At 39.3% G+C, this 26,710-nt stretch overlaps 1 protein-coding gene across 1 annotated transcript in view; it reads right to left on the bottom strand.

Moving 5' to 3' along the window:
- Nucleotides 1-26,710, bottom strand: part of CDK6 (cyclin dependent kinase 6) — a 127,118-nt gene that overhangs the window by 56,740 nt on the left and 43,668 nt on the right. The window contains exon 3 of the mRNA XM_021385661.1: nucleotides 15,151-15,318. Coding sequence (XP_021241336.1) covers nucleotides 15,151-15,318 — 168 coding nt within the window. The remainder of the gene's footprint in view (nucleotides 1-15,150; nucleotides 15,319-26,710) is intronic.

The raw sequence follows: 26,710 nt of genomic DNA on the forward strand, positions 1-26,710 counted from the left end.
TAACACAAATTCTTTATCCAAACTTGTCGAAACATCATGTGCGCACTTTCTAATTTTTAATCTGTGTTTACCTGATACAAACATGTATTTTTTTCTATAATTATTTTATCTCACACTGCTTTTTAATCTGTTATATCTTTAACTGCCTAGCTTGAACTTAATTTAATAATGGGGAAATGTTACTATTTTAGTTTTGCTGATAACTGCAGTTATGGCTATATTTTATGTAGCAGTGAATACTGGGTCAGCGGATCTCACCTGGCTACTCTGATTTTTTCAGTGATGTACTCCAAGTATTACTTAATGTCTTTCAATGCCTCTTCATATTCTTGAGCTGCTGTAGAATTTTTCATTTACTCACTCGCTGAAAATGAATCACCTGCAAGGCCTTGAGAAGCTTACTTTGCTGTTATGACACCGTTGTGCTAACACTAGGGAAAAAAAAACAGTCTGTGCTCTGCGAAGTACCTGTGGGAACACTGCGGTAAAAGCCCCTGACCTGAGTACATCAAACACAATTCTGAAGGTCATTGCTGCTCTCTGTATACTCCACTCCTCCAAAGCAGCTTGAATATTTGTTCAGAGAAAGTGCTTCTATTTTCCAAATAGAATACAAAAACTAGGAATGAGAACCTGTCCACAGTGCAGTTATAGGGATGTTTTCCATTGACTGTATCAAAGCTAGGATTTCATACCTTGGAGATTCAAAAACAGTGACGGTTCACCTTAGGCAAAAATTTGAAGCTAAAATCAAAAAGGAGTAATTGTTTTACTCCACGTTTATTTTTGCCTTCATTTATATCAAAGGGATTTTTCCTAGTCAAGTGACTACGCTGGCTGATACCAGGCTTCATGTTTAAAATGTGGCTCATACGATAAATTGTTTTCCTGCAAATGCACGTTTTTTTACATTTTCTGATGTTGATGGTAATATAAGTGGATTTGATATGCACTGGAAATCATTCACTAGTCCCATATTTGACATGAATCCACCCGGGCACAATGTATGATGCTGTTTGCTTTCAACGTCCTCTGAAACTACAGCTCAAACTATGTTTAAAGCTCACAGCTCACTTCCCACAAACTGGAAAAGTCCATAGTTCAATGACAATTTTTTTGGTTCTGTTCCATCTACATCATTATGTCTCTAGAAAACCTAGTTGTGTTTTTTTTTATTAACTGCTTAACTTTTTTTCTCACAAACTGGTAAAAACTAGCTTTCTGGAACTGGGTTATGCACAGACTTTGGTCCATTTAACAAGGTCAGACTGTTTATTCTTGACCAAATTCTTTCCCACTGTAAAAAGGTACTTTTAAATGCCACATTCCAAACCCAGTGCCAGTAAGTCACTGAAGCATATTTTCCCACAAGAACTGATACCACGCACAGGCCCCTCCTTATTTAATTCTTCTGGTGATAAAATTACATAAGGTGCAGGATGTCTTTAGTGTCACAAATCACTTAAATCTCTCTATAGCTTAGCAGCACTGAATCTACACAGCGCCAGCTGTGTCTTTATTAACTTAAATAGTCGCATTCATTTCTAAGCAAGAGTGTCTCTTTAAAAACTGAGCAGCATTAGATAGTGAAAGAGAAACAAAAAGACAATTAAATACAAAATTTAAACGGAAGATAAAAATAAAGCAAATGCAAAATATTCTCTGTTGACTTAAAGACAGACCCTCTCATTCACCTTATAATTCGGTTTAGTCCAGTGAAGCCATGCTGATTTATACCAGCTGAAGTACATGGCCATTATGGTGTATAGATATAAGAAAATGCAAACTAGTAAAATACTTCCAATTTCTAAGCTATGCTTCCAAGCTGTTTTTCATTTGTTGGAGCTGGAGTATAAATATGTAAACAGAATTAAAGAGAAAAACATTACATTACGAAGATACACGTCTACTTCCGATCCTCTCAGACTAGTTGTTATACCGAGCATGTTTTGAGATATATTTTTCTTCTTAATGTAAGGTGGCATCTGGATCATCCCAGTATACTAAACTGCACACTAAGATTTTCAAATTTCCCAGCAACCTTCCGCATTTTAAGAATGAGTTGGTTGGTTCTGTTCTTTCAAACGCAATGTAAAACAGAACACGTAAGAACAACGTTACAAATGGACTTCCAAATAAAGCACGGCTAAAAAGCATCTTTTCCTCAGACACACTATCATTGAAATGACAGTACCAGTGATGCAAGATACTTCCCTGAAGTGATCAATAACATATTTGTAAAGTAGCCAAAATTGTGCTGTTCTTAATGAATATAAGAAGAAATACATATTGCCCTTAGTGACTATTAGAACAAATTTACTCGAGTACTCACACTGAAGCTGGTTAAAAATATTGAATAATCAGGTAAAGTGTGTTTGATTTTTTTTTTTTAATTCAAACAAAACACATGAAAAAGTACCCTCCCGAGTTAAAAATTGTTCATAGGTTCTCCTTCCAGTTTTTTCACTGAAATTTCTAAATCTTTAATATGACTGTGTAAGCTCTAGCACGAAATCTACGCCCCGTTCCTTTCTTGCACTGGAAGAAGTCAGTCCACACTGTCCAACAGAAAGAACTTGAAAAACAAACAAACAGTGAAAGAACCATCTGTTGATGAAGAATGGTCTTAACATTTTGTGGAAAAGCTACTTGTTTTCTATACTTTGTAGTCAACTTTGCAAGAAAGCTAAAATATTTCATCACCGTTCCCTAAGAAGTGCCAGGCTTCATGCCAAAGTGAACTGAACAGTGAGTTAGCCTTTTCCATATAGCCAGTCAGTGGAAGCAGCTCTAATACAAACCAGCACTTGGTTTGTAACTCAGCATTACTGGTATTCCAAGTGGATTCAGATACATCACTTTATTATTCTTTGAAAACGATTACACTAAATGGTATTATGAAAAGTTCATGTTGTTCTATAAAGTTTCAACTGATTTATGGTACTCCCCAAAATATTACACATTGGCAGCTCCTGATAGCTTTCATTTTCAAGCTTACTTTTGGGGTAGCAAGCCTCTCACAGACTTAGGTCTTGCATTTTCTTATCCTCATAAACTTTCCAATATGTATATAAAATGTATACATAGAAGAAAGATATTTTATGTTTTTTTTTTTTTTTTTTTTTTTTTTTTTATTTTTTTTTTTTTTTTTTTTTTTTTTTTTTTTTTTTTAAGATGGAACATCCTCAGGCTGTATTAGTTTATAGTTTCTGCCTGAAAATCTCATCAGCATAGGGACTCCTATGTTATTTTTGTCAGAGGCTAGGGGAGGAGGAGCAAATGACATGAAGTGACCACAGAAAACAAGTATTTTTTTTTCATTTTGTTTTATAAAAAAAGCATAGAAAATCCTCTCTCCCTGAACAAATCAAACAGCAGGATATAGTTTTTCTCAAGGACTTATTCCACATACTCCATCCAGACCAGAAGGTCTCAGCTTTCTCAACGTTTTGCTGTACATGTCCATACTGACATCTGTGTGTTACTTGCGCGTGTATTTCTTGCACTGCATCCAATTGCTTCTCTCTGTCTCTCACACACAGATATCTTCTCAAATACCAAAGGCTCTTCTACACTTCCATTCAGATTTCTGCCAAACCTGCTCACCCACATAGCTCAGATTCCTAACTGGCCTTGCATATGCCTTGTGTTTTAGGTGGTAGCTCCCAGTATTTCAGCTATATATTCCAGAAAAGTGCTTAATTGCTTTTACAGATTTATCCAAAACATACATCTGCGTTTATGCTTCAGTTAGACTTCATTTCACTGGGAGCTGTCTCAGCTCTGCCCACATCTCGATGGAATTCTTGATAAGTGATGTTCGTTGTGACTCACCCCAAACACAGAAAAAAGAGTCCAGACAGCAGCAGTATCAGGATTGACTTGGGCTGGATTCATCTCATCTGACTTCAGATTTTGACTACTTGACAGTCCATGGAAAGAAGTAGGTACTTTTAGAGTCTGACTCATCTGATCTGTGTTAAATGTTGTCTTTAAGCAGAGATAACTCACCCTTCATTTTCCTGATTACACTGATTAGGAGATCTCCTTTGATTACTACTAGGCTCCACTTGTGATCTGCTTGACTACTAACTACTGCTAACAGCCAAGGTGAAAAACAACATTAGGGGTACTGTATATTCACTGCAATAAACGGTAATACTTTTAAGATCTTTATTTTGGATGTTAAAAGCCATAACAAATATTACACTATCATATTTTTCTGAGTTGGAGCTAAGAGTAAAGCCCAAAACTAGATGAAGGCACATTTCTGTCTACATACTTCGTCAAAAATTATTTCTTCTTTCTTCTTGTCAACAATAAGTTAGCTGCTTAGATGGTAGACCTTCACAGTTAGAATCTTACATGGGACACTCAAGGTACAATTTACAATGTTGTTGAATCAAAAAAAGCCAAAACTTTTCAGCTTCCTAAGCAGAAAGTTCCTACTCCTGTTATTCCTCTTTTAAATCTACAACATGACCCCAGAACAAAATCAACACGAATATGCACATTTGCCTTCCTCTCTTTCCTGCATAAGAGTTTAGTCACTAGATTCCTTGCACATATTTTCTAAGTTTAAAGGGTATTTCCACAGACTGTATATGTAGAACAACTTTGCCTTGCATTAATTACAGGAAGTAGACAGCGAAATCCAAAATGATCATTAGTTGTTCCACTGCTTTAGCTACTGTCTTACACTAAAATTCTATACACTACATTTTCAAATTTAATTTTCCCGATTTTTGTAATGGACAACTTCTGTGTGCATTTGAGAACAATTAATTTTTTTATTTTCAATATCCTACTGAAGATTTTAGTGAAGCTAATCAGTAAATAATTCATGGCCTTTCTACACTGTTTGTGGAGACAGTTACACACATTAATATCCAAGTATCTACTGCTGCTGTTCATCTGTCAGACCTAAATAAAAACTCAAGCCAATGCATGTACCTGCAAGGTCTGACTTCCAGTCTGGAGGAACTTCCTGAACTACCTTGGAAGTTTTTGTTGGGTAACTACAAGGTTATGCCCTGACTAGTCTTGTAATTGTGAAAAACATTCTGCATTTATCTTTCATGACACTTACATTGCATTGAGTTATTCCTTATTCTTGGAATCGATGTCAATTTTTCTTGTTTTATAAATTACACCTGGTTCTTTTTGTACTTCCCTACAAACACAACTTATTGTATCACAATCTCCTTTTTCATTCTCTATTTTTCATCTCTATTAAACATGGAACTCTTCTGCTTGAGTTTCATCAAGCAGATTCTATGGTAGCTGAATCATGTTCTGATTCTTCTCAAAAGGAAAAATAAAAAGGAAATATTCAAGTTCCATAGCAAATCTCACAGATTCTTACAATGCATTTGACTTCTTTGTTTTCTCTTGATTGCAATTCCCAATCATTGCTAATATATCTTGTTAGGCTCCATGGTATCTGTGTGCTAGAAGAATCCAAGCATCCTCAGATCTCTCTTTCTCTCCTCTCTAGCTCTTAGTAGTGCTCAAACCCACTAAGGTTGCTGGCTGTCCTTGACTCATATGTCATGGCCTGACAATGGATGTGAATAGCTGAAGTTGAGTATGAATTCTGAAGCACCATCAGCGCTGGGCTACCTAGAAGAAAACCTACCAGAAAAGTTCCTTTCTGTGCCTTTTCTTCACTATTCATTCAGGGTACAATGCTGAATTCAAGAGTCCCTGTATTTTCGGTTGGCATTTCTACTATTTGAGCTAGGAAATGAGAAATTGTCAGGAAGAATGCTACGTAAAAGACACACATACAGTCTCCTGGTTGGTTCATTTTCACATCCAAGTGTTCACTTTAATTTCACAGTAGCATGTTTCTGCTTAATTTCACATGACGCTTTTTCAGCTCAAGTCTTTGTTTCAGGTTATTTCTGTTAGCCAGTTTCAAGTTTATCCAAGCTTTTCTGGCATCTCTTATTCCATGGAAAGCCCTCTGATCACATTTTTAGCAGGCAGGTTGGTTGTCAGTCACTGATGTGACTTGCCAGATCCATTCGTTTTCCAGATGGGGAACGTTGCAAGCAGACTTCCCAACCCATCTGGACTTTTTCAACTTGCTATCCTGACAAATATTCCATTTTTGCCTTCAGATCATTGCTCACATCTACTTGGGAAACTTCCAGGTGGTCTTTTCACTTCTTTAGTGAAGCGTCTCTCTGTTTTATGTCTCATTTTAATTCTTTGCCCTCTCATGCTAGGCTTTTATTAATTGTAACCTCTTTTTGTTATGTTCTAAGAGACAGAACATAGGCCTGTTTGTTCTATGTCATCTCAATACAGCTAAGCATTTCACCATTTTTGCCTTTGCAAAATGATTTCACCCTGGCATTTATGCTGATCCTTCTGACATGCTGAAAGCTGTTTCCATTCAGGGAGGAGCTCACGACGGATATCTCTGTTAAATTTGACCATATAATTGACGTAAGGACTTGAAAGGGCAAATACAGAGAAGCACTCATAAAGACCAGCCAATTGCATCACAGAAATTCAGTAAGCTCTCTCTCAGAATCAGTTACATTTACTGCCTGCACTGGTCCTTATGTAGGGTGCTTCAGAATCTCAATTCTTGTCTTCTAATTTCCTGACTAAATTAATTTAAGGCTAGTTCACACTCTCTTGTTCTCATGATAACATTGTTCTTTTAGTCGTTTTCTCCCTCTTTGCCTCCTTCCTGATGTTTTTAGATATCAGTTCTATCTACAAAATCATGACTAATTTTGTTACATTTACGTTTTTCTTCTCATCTCACAGAAAATAGGGATCATTAGACACCTTCCCTGTACCAATTCTTGTCCAAAATCTTTTCTCTTAAAAGAAGAAACCAAACAGTACACAGTATTCTGGATGGCGTCTGATCAAGTAATTTGTGTTGTAGCATCAGTATTTTCTCATTTTTAACAAAATACTCTGCATGTGACTGTCTAAATTTCTATTTGCTCTTTTCATGCACCAGACCAGTGATTCACCAGCTGCCTGTGATCTTTGCAGCTTCTTATCAAGCTAGTGGTAGATCCTCAAAACCGAGGAGTTCACCTTCTAGATCACTAATTATTTTAGCATAACATATTTTCCTCTGCATTTGTCCACTTAATTCTAAAAGATGGTAATTTTAGAGAAATCCAGATTAAGTTGTACCCTATATTGTACTGGAATTTGTTTAAACTAGGACTACTAAGATTCCATGGTTTAGCAAACGAATTATCTTTTCACTTTTCACAAGAACTAATGTATATAGCAATATGTAATTGATTTCTCTAGGAAGCCAACTACAAGGCCCTGGACATCTGCTACCATTCAGCAAATAAAAACAAAGAATATAATGGCATTAAACTAAGAATGGAAATTGAAGGCTGGACATCAAGGAAACTTTCTGAGAGTGATTATATAGAGGTTTTGGAACAGACTCCCCTGGGAAGTGATGGAATCCCTATTTCTTGACAGACTTAAAGCTGACAGCGGTAAAACATTAGAAATGACATAAGAGAACAATCCTGCCTGACTCAGAAAAAGACTGGATGATTTCATGTCTCTTCTGCTTTTAAGCCCTAGAATTCCACATTGGCAATGCTGGGCAAGTTTTAAATAATGTTAAGCTAAAAGAAATTTCCTCTGGTGTACCTAAACAAGGGAATTTTCAGTTAGGAACAAGAAATTTTCAGTTAGAAATTCTACAGTAGGAATTTGGCCAGTGAACAGAGAAAATTTATAGATACTTCCCTGATACTGCAAAACGCGTCAGTGACAAATTCTTACTACACATAAACCCCTAAGAGCTTTTCCGTCAGCAGTGTAGGGATGCCTACCTTCACTCCAGAATAGCAAGTGCTCAAGGGGAGTACGGCAGCGCTCTGCTCATCTTCCTTTCACCATCTCACATTCAAGTACCCGGCAGGCCCATACTTGCTAACCCCGTGTGCGCTGATAAGAGCATAACCTGAGGCAGTATTTTAGTGTTTCAGGATGGTTTGAAATTATGTGGGAACAGTTTTGTAAATACACAAGGAGAGACCTTGTCAAACAATCAAATTGTTTTCACAATCCAACCCTCTCAATTATCTCTGGGAGTAGTTGTAAAAACAGACCCGCTTAAATCAACAGAAAAATAGTACAAAGAAGATGTAAATCACTGGGTGGGGGAAATGCACTACATATTTTTACATCTGAAAGTAGAAAATAGAAGTAAGGGCAGACAATATCTGGATGCTCTTCTGTAACATAGAGAAAACGCACAGTAGTTATTTTCTGCCTTTCCTTACCCCTCTTGCACCCTGCCCCCTTGCTTTCTGAGCAGATTAAGCACACTTGTTCCTTGTAATTCCAGTTCTTCTACATCCTAAGCGAGTTCACCAGATATCTGCGTGAAAACTTTAAGTCAGTACTGTGTTACTAACAATGTTTACTGAATCTTGTTAAGCCAAAAAAAAAAAAAAAAAGGCAAATAAAGAGTCAAGAAAAGAAAGAACATAAGAACATTTCATTTTTTCTTCACAGCAACATGCAGAGGCCTATTCACACTGAATACTTTTTTCTTGCAGCACGGGAACTGCTCTGATAGAAAATAATACCAGTTTTCACTGCTAAATTGTTAGACTACCAGCTAAATTTCTGATTGCTGGAGTCTGGTTCTTAATTTTACTCTCCATCGTGAGCATCCTCTGTTGGACATTATCATTTGATAAAGAACACGGTAAACCAGCCCAGCAGACACCTCCTTTATTCTGATTTGAATTGTACTAGGAATTTTACCTTTTCTTGTTTTTTTTTTTTCCATCAACACAAGGAAGACTTATTCAGCAAGGTTGCACTAGTACAACTGCAGGGCTGCAAAACACGCTCAGCTCAGTGTGGACAAACTCTGTAATCACATGAGATATATTCTAATGTTGTAGCCCTGAAAAGAAGGTTTTTGGCACAGAAGACATTCTCATGTGGAGCCAATTTGCTTGTTTACTGTAAAGTAATTTACTTTCTTTTAAAGATTAAAAGATAGCCTTTTTATGGTTCATGATAGACCTGGGCCTGAATCACAGCAGAGGGTTGCATTCCCTGCATTCCTAGCAGGTCTCGAGGGTGAGCTGTGGTATCAGCTGTGGAGGAACAGCACAGAGACCTGAAGTCAGGCCTTGGCACCTGGAGGTTAAAAAATACTTCAAAGATTAATACAGATACAAGTTTTCTTAACGTCAGATACAGTAACAGCCTTAAATGAACCAGTAACTGGTTGTTCACCTAACATCTTCAGAACAGGGCAAGTTAGCATGAACTGTGAGGTTTTGAAAAACATTTCCGTGTTTGAGTTTTTCGAGTCCTCAGCTGAAGAACTTCAGATGTGGTTTCATAACCGACTCCAACAAACCTAAGACTGTGATCTCTATGGAGAGGGTGACCCCATCCTTCTGCTCACCCCCTCCCGTGTCAGTCAGCGCTTTCACTCACATGGCTGTGCACTGATTTGCATTGCCTAATCCAACTGAAGATCAGGAACTCCTTTTTGTGGGGCTCATTTTCAGATGAACTGCAAGTGCATGACGACTAAGGGAGGGGATGGGAGTGTGTGGCTGAAAGCAGGACCATCCTTTCTGCAGCAGTAGAAATGTTATGTCTACTTACGCTGGCTGTGAAAGTTCACCCTTAGAATACCACCTCCAGGATGTGTTTCTAAAAATAATAGCCTCGCTTCGTCTCTCTATGAGCACTCTTACAGACAAGTCTAAAAACTTTCAAATATCTTGTGATGGGCAACAAAAATTAGCAGTCAGTTTTCAGAACGATCCTGTATCACCATCATGTCATTGAACAAAAGCAACATCTATTCTAATTTCCTAAGTTTGTCTATGTGTATTTCTGTATTGGCCTTTGATGCTACTGTTATATTAAGCAATCTGTTTGTTCATAGATATTTTCATGTAAATCTGAGCTCTCTTAGTGAACATCTGATCAGAGTAAAATCAACATAAATACGCGCTGAAATGATTTTAGTGAGCTGTAGAGTTTCTCCGTCTACGTGCTGCTAATAATTTTTGTTCTTAAGATGGCTCCAGAGATATATGTCCCATTTTATATGATGGAAATAGTTTTTCCTACATGGGAGGATGCTATCTGGTTGTTAAAGTAACAGAGAAATTCAGTCGTTGCTTCACAAAGCAAGATACATGGACCTTTCATGCAGAACTCTGTATTAGTAGGGAAGAGAGATTTTCCTTAAATAAGGCAACCAATTTAATCACAGTGCATTCCTAAATAACCACAACCTTTCAGCAGCAGCATGCACAAGCTCAACAACACATATTTTGACCCTTTGGCTGGCTGGCTGTGACTCATTTTCCTTTTCAGGGATACTTGGGCGGACTGGAGAAACGCACTGCGAGGAAAGAGCTAAAGACTGGGGCTCAGATATAAGGTGATGTGCTTCCTCACATCAGTGAAGACTCAGTGCATACCAAAACAACGTCACTTCCACCTGTCTGAAGACTTATATTCTTATCAAAATCCATATGATACAAAGTCTAGTGTCACTCTGCTAATTCCATTAGAGTGCCTTTTAACATAGCCCGAACTGTGCCTCTGATTCACTAGAGGCATACTCTTGATTAATTTCCATAGGCCCACCCTTATGTTTGATGTTAACTGTGAGCTATAAGGCGACTGCTGAATCAGGCTCATTCAGGGTTACCCAACGCCTCTCAGGCTAAAGTTGCAATGAAGCAGACTCCGGGTTTGCTGGAACATATCTGGCACAGCAATGGACTCTGCAGGGTTTATTATGTACACATAAATATTTGGATTTTGGGAAGCATAGTGTCATTGAAAGGTGGCTGAATAAAGAAAGGAAAAGATAGAAAGAATGAATCAAAGCAGAATAAATTTCTTCGTGCTGTTTCCAAGCTCTTAACTACCATATTAGCTCAAACAAGAGCTTACATTCACAGTATTTACTAACAAGTGGCATTTATTAGTATCTTACAATGCAGCAGTGGGCAGAAAACGGGAAAGCACTATTTTCTTTTGGAAGAACTTTTTTCCATTTTTTCTGTTGTTGCTTTTGTTGCTGTAACTAATTTATATATTTATTTTACAAAGTAAGCCCAGTTAGTGAAACTTATTTTATGCTCCCTTGCTACTATACCAACAAAATGAAACCCAAGTTCCTGCATGATGTGACATGTAAACCATTTGTGCTGAAGTGACTGCCAGGAAACGGATGGAAAGTTTTTATCCTGAAGAAACACTCAAACAAAATGCTAGCGTAATCTAAAATTATTCACTGACAATAACTACGGGATTTTTTGTTCTTTAATTGTCAACTTAGCTGAGCCCAGCATTAAACAACGTAGGGCATCAGAAGAGAAAGTGATATGTTGTCCCTTTCAATGTTCAGTAAATGTAAAAGCAAGGCTTTTTTTAAAGGAAGACATAAAACAAATTTGTTTGCATTTCATGGGAAAAAAACACCAGTAGTGCTGCCATCTAAGGTAAAGCACACATGTTTTCAAAGAAAGTATTGTGTGTCACTAACGTCTTGCCAGTTTCACTCAGGTTCCTCAAGGCAGGTCATGATTTTAAAGCTGGACATCCCCAGCTCCACCTACATGCTATGATCACAACTGTGTGCACTTATCTCAGTGTTCTGCTGTGCTATGATTCAGCTTCATTTATTTTCTTTAAGGCAGATAGAAGTCAAGAAAGGACAGATGAATAGCTTACTTCTTTTTCATAATGCAACTTCAAATTTTCAAGACAGCCACCTGCTCCTTTGTTGAGAGAAAATTAAAACCAAGAGCCCATTTTTCTGAACCAGAGAAAGATGAAGATAGTTCATTAGCTTTTGCCATCAGACTCTAAAATTACACAGTCACATCAATCCACCTCTTCTCTCCTATGGAGCTTCTCTGCTATCACAAAGCCTATTCAAAATTTCCCCAAGGGCCAAGACCAACACTTGACAAAGAGGCTAACTTAGGATGAAACCGAAAGCGTGCTCTATTATCCTCCATCTGAGACTCCCCGCCCCAGCCTCGTTCTTTCTCTCGCGCTGTTATTTCAGACCTGTATCAGCACTCAGTCTGACCACAGCTGGTAGCACTGTTCTCCACCCTGCCCCCCCAAGGATGCGTAACATTAGTTTGAATCTTTCATTCAGTCACTGAAGAAAATATCAAGAGGTCTCTTAAATGACCGCAGCATGCCCAGACAACTGATCTGCCAGAAGGATTCTTCAGTACTGGAGAAATAACTGGCTGTCAGAGAGAGCCTGCTTTGAACTTACCACTTGCAGCACCCAGAATACCAGGGCTGGATCGGTTTATACTGGATTATTTTCATGGCAAGCTCTTTTTGTCCCAGCTGAAGAGTTTCGCTGTGTACAAAGAATGAGGATGCATCCTGGGAATGATTTGATACTTCAAAAGATGCTTCTTGTAGTAGTTCATCCTGCAGTAAGATTCTCTTCTGAAGAAAATGCTTCAGAGCCCATGTATTGATCACAGCGATAGCACATGCAACGTGCTTTTTATCTTTGCCTGTCTGCATTATCACTTTTTAATAAAGATCCAAAACCAATCCTTGCAAGCCCAGAGTTTTATTAATTGACATACGTTTAGATATATGCTGTCTTTTATAAGGCAATATTTTTCCTGCAAACACATCAAAACAAATCTGGAAGTCAATGCAAGTTTACTCACTCCCTGGCAAGGGACTGCAATTTAGACTTTATTTTGGGAACAATAAGGTCAATAATATCTTTCTCTTCGTGTTTAAAAAACAGAAGAGGTTTTTATAAAAAAATTGTTTCCTGCGCTCAATTTTAACGGAGGAAAAAAAGCAAAAAAGAATTAGTACTCCAAAGCAGCTACCCAAAAATAAAAGTTCAGAAAAGAAAAACTCATGGCCTAATGGGGCCAGCTAATACACATTTAGTAAGTCTCTAACCAATGCTAATTCTGTAAGAGCAATGAAGACTGACATTTAAAACCACACAACATTATCACGTTGCAAGAAGGGCTCATCTTTGGCTACTGCACACACAGACAAAAGCTGATTCTGAAGGTTTTTAGCACAAGGTGTTTCAAAAAAACTATTTTTTTTAACCTAAGAAAGCATCCTTTCTCTTAGGCTTGCCATCAGCATGAACATTGTGTCAGTACACTGACTTTGATCATAGCTTTGAGTTTTAAAAAAGCGAATCCTAATAGAGTAAATTCTAGGTTTGAAGGCCATTATTCACGCCTACATCCATACACGTTACTTGTCCTTGGTGCCTGAATAACGCAACTGTTTTAATACTTTTTAGCATAGCTGCAACGACAATGGCATTGTGTTAACACAGGACTTACTTGCACATGGATGCCCTCGGCCTAAAGAATTCTCATTCACAGCAGTGCTAAGGATATCAGCGGAGTTTGGAGCCACCACTTCTAGCAGGCAAGTATTAGATACTTGAGCACAGGTATACCTTTCACATAAGAATTCTGGCAATGTTCTCATACAAGCAGATATTGTATGGTTTTATCTTAGTAAATGTATTAGAATGTATTAGCACTGTATTTCTGGGTCTTTTGACCTTCCTTCCTGTGCAGGCTACATGATCACAGACAAACTCCAGCGCAGTTCTGTAGATGTTTTTTCATGTTATGCAGAGGTTTTTGAAAGCACGCTGCTGGCAGCCACAGATAACTCCACAATTTTAGGATTTTATGGATCAATAGAAATAATCACTGAAGCTGTTACTGTTTCTGACTACCTGATGAAAAATTACAGCAATTTAGGAAAAACCTTTCTCTCCTTTTCTTCAGAGCTCTGTTTTGAGTTATAACATGATCAGTCCTCACTGACTTCAGCTGAGATATGCTTTCAGCTTTGGATTAGGCTACATTCTACAAGCAATGGAAAAAAAAAAAAACAACCAAAACCAACCCTAAAACAGGAGTCTACTTACGCTTTATGTGAAGAGGATACTTTTGTACATTTACCAAGATGACGATATTGTTTGCTGCTGCTTCCTGCCTTCATTCATACTGACGCCGGAACCCAGGATGTCACTGTTACCTCACAGAGTGGTAGTGAGACTCTTACAGCAACTAATAACAATGGATTCCTTTTTACTAACATGCACCAGGCAAACTTCTACAGCACAATGTAAAATGCAAAGTGGACACCTTTCAGTTTCTCTTCTCCTTTTCTCCCTTTCCTGTCTTTAGCGTAAGTAATACTACCATGGCAGTTGTGATACTTGGAACAGAAAATACAAAATTATTCATCTGCAAGCAATGAAAACAAATGACACCCAACGTGTACGCAGCACCGTTACTCTTCAATACACTTAGGAGGTGCTGTGCCAAGCTAACAACAGCCAATTCTGGAGGCAGGGCCAACAAGTGTGGAAACAGGGTCAAAAAGCAAAGGGCTGGCAGAACTTTCCTACAAGAATTAATGCAGGAAAGTGCCAGATCTTCTGGGACCAAGCTCATGTCTGAGCCAAGGACAACCAGGGGAGCTTCTTGGAGAGGGGCAACAGTGGCAGGGGGCCTAGAGATACTGGAGGTGCTCTTTAACAGTTGGCTTGGGAAATAGCTATGATTTTAGCTGCCAGGTCCACTTGAGCTGCCTCCAACACAGTGTTTGGAATCACTCACTAAGATATGGGAGCAAACACCAAATCTATATTCACAGAGATGGGAAATCAAAGGCATGAGTACGGCATTTACAAAATTATCTGTACATTTTTTTCAGACAAAACTACCTGAGCGTCACCATGAATTTTATCTTAAAATAGGTATACTTTGGAAACTTTCACCGTACTTACAGAGTTTAACATGCAAAACAAGCCAAAATCACAACAGAAGCTAGATTGATGAGGTTTCAGAAAACTAGCACATACCTATCCTTTACTGATCAGTCATGATTTAATTTAGAACCAGTAATCAGTAATTGATTACTTTTACAAAGTAACCATAACAAATTCAGTCCAGGCAGGAAAGTAATTGTTTTGCAGACACAAGCAACTTCAACAGTAGAGATGGTTTTAGAAGCAGAGTTATAACACGCTATTTATCAGGACCATAGAGACTAAAGCACCCTGACGAATTCAAAGAAAAATAAAAGCCTCCAGAAACTTACCACTGACGTAAGAGCCATCTGAAAACTGTAGATTCGTGCAAGGCCAAAGTCGGCTAACTTTATCTGCCCGCTGCTGGTTACGAGGATATTTTGGGGTTTCAGGTCCCGATGCACCACACGATGTGAATGCAGAAAATCCAGTCCCCGAAACAGCTGAAGCATCATATCCTAAGTATAAGGAAGAAATCAATATGCAATTATCAAGACAAGGCAAACAAGCAAACACCCAGCCACAGTCTGCAGAACTAATTTAAGTAAGTATTGACTTGAGATAAAAACACCTATTAATATAAAATGGACAGGATATTGCTAGAACCTGTTGACTTGAATAGGTGTGCTTATCAAGTTCATGTATTGTTTCTCATTGAATTATTTGTGGTTAATTGTTAAAAGCATAAAGACTGGTCAACAAACTTAAATAACAAAAGCATGCCTACAAAACATGGATCAACTTTGAAAGAATGCTGTCCAAGTAAGAAAAATATATTGCAGCTTTTTGTTTTTAATTTTAAACCACACAGCACTTTGCACTTCCCAGCTGTCTGCTTTGTCTTGCCCCAGTGAAGTGAAATCTTGTTATTCACTTCAATAGGCACAGGCTCTGCTTCAAACAGAAAAGCTAATTAAATGACTGTTTTGTCAGAATTTAATGTTACAGTGGGAAAAAAGTCTACTTGTCAAAACCCATTCTATAGAATATACTGAAAGATGTAGAAACTACTTAGATCAAAATTTAGCACTAAATCAGTGTAACAATTCTCATTTGGCTTTCTGTTGAGTTACAGTGATGCAATCTTTTATGACATTTCCACAGCAGAAGACACTATTTCATCTGTACTCGTGTTTTCACAGTAATCTAAGTAATGTGAAAGGAATGAACCAAGAGACTCAAAACTAAATACTAGAAATCCCCAGAATTCCAAATTAGAAGGATATCATCAACTTGAAAAGTGTATCTGCAAAACAAATAGCTACAAGGAGATGTTGCAGTGAGTAAGAAACAAAAGGAATAAGGAAAAAGTTAATTTTCTGTGTGCACTTGACTTGAGATCATTAAAGTCCAGCCCTGTGTTTGCTGGTGACATATGTGCTTTCCACAGCCATGCGGCAGGCTGTCCGCCCATCCTGTTATTAGCAATCAAAATGATCTTGAAGAGGTGGATGGCATGAAACACAAGAAAAAGGTAGAGGGATAAAATGAGTCTGGATGCTTTTGTTCTTGTGATCATCACAGGAACAGGAAAAACCTTAGACATTTTTACAAGAAGACATTCAAAACATACTATGAAAAAGAATCCTATCTGAAAATTGATTCAAAACAGCTCAAAACATTCAACTTGATAATACTGCTTTAGCTGGATGTATTTTTAAGATAAACTTTGACATTACAATGTTATTTAATATAAAATGAAATGTCCCCAATCATCACCACAGAAAATATTTATATAATGTTTAAATACTAAGGCTGAAAGCTCTAATCTGACCTCTGATAAAACATGCCCATTTCTATATACCGCCTAAAACTCCTGCCGAACAGCAATAACAGTGGGCTGTTGATATAGAGATCAGTTTTGATTTGGAGATTCAAATGATGAAGATACTAACATGAAACTATGGAATCTGTGACAGCTTTTAACTATAATGACCTCTGAAGGATGGTGCTAAACTGAGCTCTCCATTCCCCGCTGTCTGATGCCTTTTACTTCCTTTGCTTCCCTAGGAAAAACACAGATCTGGTAATTTTGATAACTAGTGTAATAGGGTTTGCTGCTCTAAAATACATGAAGTGTAGTGAATCTTCTTTTATTTATATAATTTCCCTTTGCAATTCAGAAATACTTGGAAGAGCTCTACAGCCCTGAAGGTTTCCAACATCAGTAGAATTAAAACATCCTATCTGGTCACTATTTTAACTTAAATCAAATCCCAGTAGTCTTTGGATGAGTCTTGAAGAGGTATAGAACATGCCAAGAACATTTAACTGTGTGATTATCTTAAGTATGCACTCAATGTTTTCACTGAATTTGGGTCTAACTATTTTATCAAAATAGACATGATACCAGAAAAAATAAAAATTGAATTTAAAGAACATGAAGATTAGTCAGTAGACCCTGGCAAGTCCCTTTTTTGTGACATTTCCGCATCCTATTCATTTGTCAAGAATGTAAACTCATTCCCGCAGTTACCAAACATATCAAGAATTTTCTCATGCTGTTTCTGTTTCTTATTTCCCCCTCAAGCTCAGTGAATGCAGTTCCGCTCTGCTAGTTGCAAGTTGCAAGCAGTGTCTTTAGTTTCTGAATTCAAAATCTTCTTCTAGGCATGCATTAAATATATATAGATATTTGAAAAAGGAAACTGGTATTTCTTTCTCTCCTCCCACAGGACTCAAAAGATGAATAGCATTTACTGAAGTCCTGTTTACAGACACAGAAAAAGATGTGCAGCAGGAAAGTGTATCAGAAAAGTTTACATTAAAAATGTATAAAGGAGGAGGAAAACTGGGGGAAAAAGTGCTCTCTTTCTTTCTCAGGGAAATTCACATTTACTCCATATAGGCTATTCTCTATTATTCATTTTCGACAGTTGATTATGCTCTTTTGTTGTTCAATACTGTACATATGAACAGATTTCAGCTGAAAACTTGGAAGACTGCTCTTGAAAGAACAGCAAAGAAGGCCATTTTAGTGGGAAAAGACTTGCTCTTTGTGATTCATTATTCCCCTGTTTTTAAATTCTCAGCCAGCTAGGAAACGAGTAGAAACCCAAATTACACAACAAAGTCTTATTATCATGTGCTTTAAATGCCGAATACCAAATGGTGGTCAGAATTTGATATCTGTTTTCACAAATTATTTATTAAAAAAAAAAAGAAGAGTAACAAACAGATTTTCCTTATCAAAGCAAATAAAAGAGAAAGCTTTCTTTTTTAATCCATGAAGACTTTTTTGCTGTCCATAAGCTCAGTCCAGGAACTTCTACCCTGCGTTTAGAAATTATTTCATTCTCTTATTACTTGCAAGAAATATCTAACATAGTCTTGTTAAGTCTCTCTCTAACATTTCTACCATGCTTCTAATCTCATCAACCCTACAGTAGCTGCTCTCTGAGTTGAAGATATCTACATTATTCCACTGTGATTGCTTTCAGATAATCATAATCTTAAAGTGTTTTCCCTTTTCAGACTGTATTTTCAAGGTAGCCTAACCTACAATATTTACCTGTAACTGCAGAAAACTGAGCCATTTTGAGATGCAACAAACAAAGATACTTTCCTTAGAGGCAAAAAATGTAGTTTTAATTTTGTAAAAGCCTCACAATGGAAACAGTTAGAAGCAAAATTTGTTACGGAAATGATGCAAGTCTGGTATGTTCCACCACATACGGAATCGGTGATGGCATTCCCAAGTCTGATATTTACTGAATGTTGAGACCAAATTATGACAAAATTTTCAAGCAGTGCCATATTACATCAACAATACATACAAACATAAGTATTTCTGCTCATAGTCGGCTCCTACTACCAGTGAGGATGGGGACAGGTTTGGGTTAGGCTGAGCAGCTGCAGCTGCTGCCTCTGCCAAAGATGGGCTTCACAGCTTACCTCTCCCAACTCAGGTGCCAGAGAAGGAGGCCTTGATCTCCTCCAGACTTCATCTCCTCTTCTTCCTATCCTCTCTTGACCTTCCCTCTTAATCTTCCTGCAGCTTTTGGTCTACAAGTCACTTCCATGTCACTGGTTTCCAAAATACTACTCTGATACTTTAAGAGCTCCCCACCATTTTGACTTCCAGCTAACAGTATCTGTCACTCGCCTGTATTATCTTACTTGTTGTCTAAGGCCAGAATGATTCTCTGCAGAACTCACACAATGAAATCATATTTATCTCCATTCACTGTTAGGCCACGTATACCACAGGGAATCACAAGGAAACTTTTTCACAGACAAACTTTTTCACACGCAGTTTGCAGCATACAGAAGAGGAGGAAGAGGAGGAGGTGCTTCATGACAGAGCAGATATCTGTCTACACAGCAACCCATGGAGGACCCATGCTGAAGCAGGCGGATATTTCTAAAGAAATGTGGCCCATGTTGAGTACCCACACTGGAGCACATGAAAACTGTGAGGAGGAAGGAGGGGTAGAAAGAACTCTTAGGAGCGGACTGTAGCCCCACACACCTCATCCACTGCAGCCCTTGAGGCAGGAGTGATGTGGGGCCTGAAAACAGGCAGAGGAAGGAGTTGTTTTAAAGTGCTGTTTTAATGTTTGCCTTTTTCTTTCCCACTACCCAAATTAGTAGTGAAATACTTATTTTAATCAGCATTAAACTTAAGACCAAAGCAAGTCTATTTTACCCATGATGGCAATTGATAAGCAATCTCCCTGTTTCATCTCAGCCCACAAGTTTTCTCATTCCTGCTTTTCTTCTTTTCTTTTCTGCTCTATTCCACTGAAGGTGGAGGGAGCAGGGAGTGGCTGGGTGGGAGTTTGGCTTCTGGCCAAGGCTAACCCACCACAGTGGTAAAGCTACAGATGCTAGATTTTTTCTTTGTATAAGGGGACACAGGGATAGGCAACCTGAAGGGAAACACCAAGAGTAGTAAGCCTTCAGAGACCATCTGCACCCATAGGTAACATACACATAAGAACAGCTACTCATTATATAAAGCTCACAATTGCACTCTATTGACTAGCATATAAAGAACAAAAAGCTTTTATTCAGATTCACCTTTGTCAAGCAACATGAGTTCCTAACACCAGAGAAAGTAAGTCTTAGAAGCCCATAAATATAGTCAATCATACCACCAAATACAAGCAATTTGGTACAGATCGTTGTCAGCTACAGATTGACTCTAAATTTGTATTAAAGCAATGCTGTTTTTTTTTTTTCCTGGCCTATTTTCCTATGCAATTCCTGTGCTAACGTTTGGTAAAACACCACAACCCTTTGGGATCTCCTAACGTTTCTGCTGCTCCTCTGTGGAGTATTTCATGCACCTGCACAACAACCTGCATGCTTTACCCAGTTTCTGCTTATTTGTATCTCATTTTTCTATTTTTGCAGAGCAGAGTGGAACTCCTATTTTGGACGGCAGGTGTTGGGATACTCATCCTGAACATTCCCTGTAGGAATGTTTGCATAAGAGACAACTACAACAAAGGGGACAAGTTTTAGACTGCAACGCGTAATGAATCAGCCAAGCTAGGCTGATGAAGAGGCTCACTCTGCCTCTCACCGAACAGCAGAACAGAAGAGGAGCAGAATGAGACCTCCTTCATATCCTACAGAATTATACAGAACTCCCAGCCATCAAATTGCTTTCATTTTAAACGATGCTTTTTAAACATGCTGAATGGAAGTTTAAAGAGCTCACAATTTCTCTGAGGCCTATTTTTGAAGCAGAATAATTACAGCACTTCTATGGTTATACTTCGTAACAAACAGTCAACATTAATTAATGCAAAAAAAAAAGGCATTCCTGAGGAATTACGCCGTACAGATACATGAATAGCAAAAGACATGATTAATGTTGTTACACTGAATCCCAAAGGCATTATTGACTCCCTGTTAAATGCAGTGATTTTCTTTTTAAAATCTCGTCCCCACACTGGGCTGGGAACCCATGACACCAGCCTGCCTAGAACTCCACGCGATGGTGTGGGAAGTGAAGCAATTTGTCACGATCCCTGCGGCTGCAGGATGCCCTTCTCTGAAGCTGGCTGGGTGCAGTGGCTGGGACATGGTAGCAAGCAGAGAGATCTATGCTCTTGTGCCCTTTTCCTGCTCTCCTCTCACAGGAGAAAGCCAGTCTGATCAGTCTCCTTGTGGGGCATTTTTTCTTCCTGGGGGGAGGAGGAGGATACTCTCTGCCTCCACATAACTCCTGTACAGCCTCTCAAGAGTCATCCATGATTCACTCTAATATACACCCAGGGTATGGATCTTCTCCTTTTCCTTAAACCGGCTAACAGTCTATCTCAGAGAAGTCCAATTGCTTTCCATGGAAGCACTCACAGGATAAGGATCGACCCTCAGAAGTGAAGATTAGTGTGATATTTCTGCCAGTTAGAGAGCATGAACTTCACAGCATATTCAATTTAAATATGTCCGTTGTCAGAAAAGAGAAAAATAAATCAAAATGACCTCTTCACTTAGTCTTATTCATCAACTTTACAGGATAAAATATTCAGTTTCTACTCACAGAATAAAATGCTGTGCAGAAAGACAAATACAGCAAATTCATGGAATGTATTAATAGTAAAGCTCATGAAAGGAGCTGATTGAATAATTTTTGATATTTTTTACACTGCTACCCTATCCTGCAGTGAGGGGCCCAAAACTGGAGGAGAGACATTGAGGCCCAGGAGCGTGTTCAGAGGAGGGTGACGAAGCTGGTGAGGGGTCTGGAGCACAGGCCTTATGAGGAGCGGCTGAGGGAGCTGGGCTGAACTACTTGTCCTGTCACAACAGACCCTGCTGTAGACCCCTTCTTTCTTACAGACCCCCTTTAGATACTGACAGGCTGCTCTCAGGTCTCCCCAGAGCCTTCTCTTCTCCAGGCTGAACAGCCCCAGCTTTCTCAGCATGTCGTCATAGGAGAGGTGTTCCACCTCCTGGATCATTTTTGTGGCCCTACTCTGGACGTGCTCCAACAGGTCCATGTCTCTCCTGCACTGAGGACTCCACATCTGGATGCAGTACTCTAGGTGAGGTCTCACCAGTACAGAGTAGTACATATACTGAATTTGGGTTTTAGTTCACAACTACCGAGATCAGTATGAAAATCTGGCATTATTAAGATACTGGCAAAACAGACATACTAAAATTGAAAATTTTCAAGTCCTTTAAAATAATAATTCCTTAAGGAATGCCGATAGAAGATTACTCAGAACAGTTCATTGAACTCAACTGGGTGCACATACTTGTCTTAATTTAGTCTTAATTATGTAGCCTTTGATGCTGGTCAGCGGTGTTTGGGGAATGTCTGGAGCAGACCAGGACCATGCCTCATTAGGATCTTCTGCAGTGGCACAAATTCAGTGGTTCCCTTCCGACTCTGAAGGGGCAGTTGGCGAGTTTATGCAAAGGGACTAGAACATGTTACACTTGCTCTGATGTAAGAAGGAAAATAGTGACTTATTATATTGAAATTCAACCGTAAGTTTATGGCAAAAATCCAAAAACGCTCAAACATTTTCAAAGACTATCAAGGACCTGCATAATTCATTTAAAAGTTTTTGTTTTTCCTGACCTTGGCTATAAGGCTTTCCACATCAAATTTCTTGTTTTATCGCTCAACGCCTAAGAAGTCAGTCAGCATTACAGAATCAGCTGCTACTATTCTCATTTGATGAGAAGAACTTGCAGGACTGAAAGGAAATCTACGTAATTGTGATTAATGGTTCTATGTCTGAGTGGAGGCCGGTCACAAGTGGTGACCCTCAGGGGTCGATCTTGGGACCAGTGCTCTTCAACATCTTTATCAGTGACATAGATGATGGCATTGAGTGCACCCTCAGCAAGTTTGCAGATGACACCAAGCCAAGCGGTGCAGTTGATACACTGGAGGGAAGGGAAGCCATCCAGAGAGATCTGGACAGGCTGGAGAAGTGGGCCCACAAGAACCTGATGAGGTTCAACAAGGCCAAATGCAGGGTGCTGCACTTGGGCTGGGGCAATCCCAGGTATTTATACAAACTGGGGGAAGATCTCCTCGAGAGTAGCCCTGCGGAGAAGGACTTGGGGGTCCTGGTGGATGAGAAGCTGGACATGAGCCAGCAGTGTGTGCTGGCAGCCTGGAAGCCCAACTGAGTTCTGGGCTGCATTAAAAGAGGAGTGGCCAGCAGGGAGAGGGAGGTGGTGGTCCCCCTCTACTCAGCTCTTGTGAGGCCCCATCTGGATGGAGTACTGCAGCCAGGCCTGGGGCCCCGAGCACAAGAAAGACGCAGAGCTCTTGGAACGGGTCCAGAGGAGGGCCACCAAGATGATCAGAGGACTGGAGCACCTCTCCTATGAAGAAAGGTTGAGGGAACTGGGCTTGTGTAGCTTGGAGAAGAGAAGGCTCTGGGGAGACCTAATTCTGGCCTTCCAATACTTGAAGGGAGCGTATAAACAGGAGGGGGAACGACTGTTTACAAGGGTGGATAGCAGTAGGACAAGGGGGAATGTTTTTAAACCATTAAAATGGTTTTAAAGACAGAGGAGATGTAGGTTAGATATTAGGAGGAAGCTTTTCACACAGAGGGTGGTGACGCACTGGCACAGGATGCCCAGAGAGGTTGTGGATGCCCCATCCCTGGAGGCATTCAAGGCCAGGCTGGACATGGCTCTGGGCAGCCTCATCTAGTGGTTGGCAACCCTGCACTCAGCAGGGGGGTTGAAACTCGATAATCATTATAGTCCTTTTCAACCCAGGCCACTCTATGATTCTATGATTCTATGACAATTATTGTCCTACTTATTTTCAGTGATTCAGTGTACCAAAAGTTCCTATCAAAGTGGAATTACCAGACATGCAAATGCAACACAACATTTCCTATCTGGCTAGTGGTATTTTAAAGAGAAAATACATGCAAATTAAATGAGAACAGAGGGGAATTTTGTATTAACAATCTGATAGAAACTGGCAAATGTGGCACTATTACCAAGATCTGTTCTGGATGTAATTTTATGATTAACAATCTCAAACCTTTCCACTCTTTGCATCCAGCAGAAAAAAACAATAGAAGACACAGCCCTTAACAGAATTTATAGATCTGAGCCTAGATAAGTAAACAAACACAAGTTTTCCCCATCTCTCTGGGTGATATCATCATAGTTTTGTACATCTCCAAATATTTTCTGGGAAATCTCTTTTAACATTGTTTCATTATTACAAGTTTTTCATAAAACTACATTAGATACAGTAATATCTCGCAGTGCATTCTGCTGTGACTGTTGTTACCTACCCTGTTCTTCTATTTCTCATAACATCTGACAAAGATATGAGAACTAAAATAAACCAAGAAATTCCCCAAACTCTTTACTGGCCCACTCAGTTGGTAAGCCCAACAAAAATGACTTGCAATAGTATCTGCAGCTTGCGTGCATTAGCTCTGACAACTCTTCTGGCATATGTCTGGGGACTGATATCCATCAAAATTTAGTACATAAGAGCTACACTAGGGTAAGTTGGATAGCTTGGGCAGAATTGCAGTCTGAATTTTGGAGAACACCTTTCATATTATTTCAGCTACTTTAATCATCATGTCTCTCAGCAAAAGAAGACAGCCTTCTTGCAACTGATGCTGTGAGCATATTCCTTCCGAGCCAAAAAGCAGACTTTCTGTTGGCTAAGTCAGTCTGCTCTGCAGCACTGTGCATACTCCCCTCTCCATCACCCCTCAGTAGAGTTTAATTATTTCAGTTTTTTAAAAAACTTCAAATTTACTTAGTATATAGTTTCTTCCCTCATCTTGGGACACAGTCATTTCCCCTTCAGAGACTTTGCTTCTGCATTCCTAAGCTGTATTTTGGGACATCTGAATTGTATCATCACTTGTGGCAATCTTTGCAGAAGCTCTCCTGATATAATCATACAAATTAGTCCACCCAGAAAATTCAGAAAGCTGAATGTGACTCCCTTTAACTACTTTGTTATGCTCCTGGGAGGAGTTCACAGAAATCACTGCCTCATTCCAAGCCAGATTCTACAAACAGTAGATTACTGACCACTGATGAGATGTCTCTCTTTCGGCAGTGCTTGCACCTGCATTTACGAGACACTGACCAACAAATAAAACCCTTTCCTTGGAGGAGAACACTGCTCAATCAGCACTACAACCATTTACCATCCATCACCTTTGTGATGCTGTTGGCAATTGCTCTTTTTAATCTCCTCGAACTCCTGGAAGGGTTAAAAATATGGCATATGTTGACAGTCTACACTCCTCGCTAACAGGAAAGACACGCTGCTGTGGGGCCCACATCTCGGCTTCTCCTTCCCTGCAGCTGTCTGTGGATGGCAGCTAATTGTATCCACTTGTTTAACCTCAGGGATAACGTCTGGAGGGGACCAAGTGCCACAAGCATACTTTTTTTTTTAACGGTCATTTCCTCTCTGGTGTAACTTGCATGACAGCATGTGACAAGCAGAAATTAATGGGGACACTGCTGTGCCAATACCTCTTGAATCGCTTTGACACTGGCTGCAGGCTGCCTGCTTGGCCACCCAGCCAAGACCTCACATGAAATATGGCAAGGGGCCCACAGCACTATTCACTAACAAGCCAGCTGGTCAGTGATTAGAAAGCTGCAACAATGCTGTGCACATACATCAAGAAAAATACTTTACAAACAGCTTCGGACTTAGGAGGTAAAGTCTGCTAGAAGAGTAAATCTGTAAATCTATATTCTGGGGACCGCTAACTTAAGCTAACACTAGAGATAATGTGGAAGGCCTTGGGAGATGATTGTCCTGCATTGTCACCTGAGTACAACAAGGGCTAACCTCAGAACAAAGACTTGCATCTTAACATGCTCAAATTCACGTGCAAACAGCATCGATCAAATGGCTTCTGGTCCGGAGGAGCATTCAAATTATGTAAATACACTGAGATTTATGACAGACTACTCTTTCTAATGGTCTATCAACATCTTGACAACATAGATGACATTTCTGCAGAAATTCTCGTTGGATTTGTCTGCAGTGTGCCATCAAGAGAGCTGAGATTTGTTTATACACTGAAACATAACAACAAAGGCCGAGACTTCAGAAGTATCCCAGAGGATTTCAATGACCAGATCTCCTTGGCTAGACACAAAAGGCTCAAGAAGACTGCTCCTTTAATTTATCTGTTTTTTTTGTTGTTGTTTAGAACACTAACCACTGAAAACGCATAGGCTCTCCATGAAACACCAGCATGGCAACAGGAAAATAAGTTACGCTTTTTTAAAACTGAGAAAACTGAGTTACTAAGATCCTGCAGGATTAGAAATCCAAACATTAAAAATCAATAGGTCTTAAGCACCTAATTCCTATGGCTCCTTCAAAGATATAAACCCAGTCCGGCAACTTTTGTTTAACAGAAAACGTGCTTTAACTTAGTGTAACACAGGCCTGTTCCATTTCCTGATATGCGAGGAAAGATACTTTCTGATATATAAAGATACTTAAGAGCTCAAGGCACTGTAAAACAGGCTGGCAGGACAGCTGAGCCAATTTTATGAATTAGACACTGGAGTTACTTTAGAGTCTGGGCCTAATCCATTCTGATTTCTTACATCATCAGAATGTCTAGAAATTGAGCATAGTCATTCAGAATACTTCAAAGCTGACAACGAAGATAATCTCCTATCAGGCACAACAAAATCCAGTGAAGGCACTGGGACTCCATCCATCAGATTTCAAACACCTGTACTGTCCCTACTGCTTTTTAATATTTCCATCCTCCTCCCACACTGATGAGAACCAGCAAGACCTTCAGAAAGTTGCAGCCAATCTTCTCTGAGACAAAACTGTCAGCATGACACCAAACACTGAAATACAGATACTCTCCTCGAATTAGATGCTCTTAT

This window comes from Numida meleagris, chromosome 2, assembly GCF_002078875.1.
Source record: "Numida meleagris isolate 19003 breed g44 Domestic line chromosome 2, NumMel1.0, whole genome shotgun sequence".
NCBI classification, from domain to species: Eukaryota; Metazoa; Chordata; class Aves; order Galliformes; family Numididae; genus Numida; species Numida meleagris.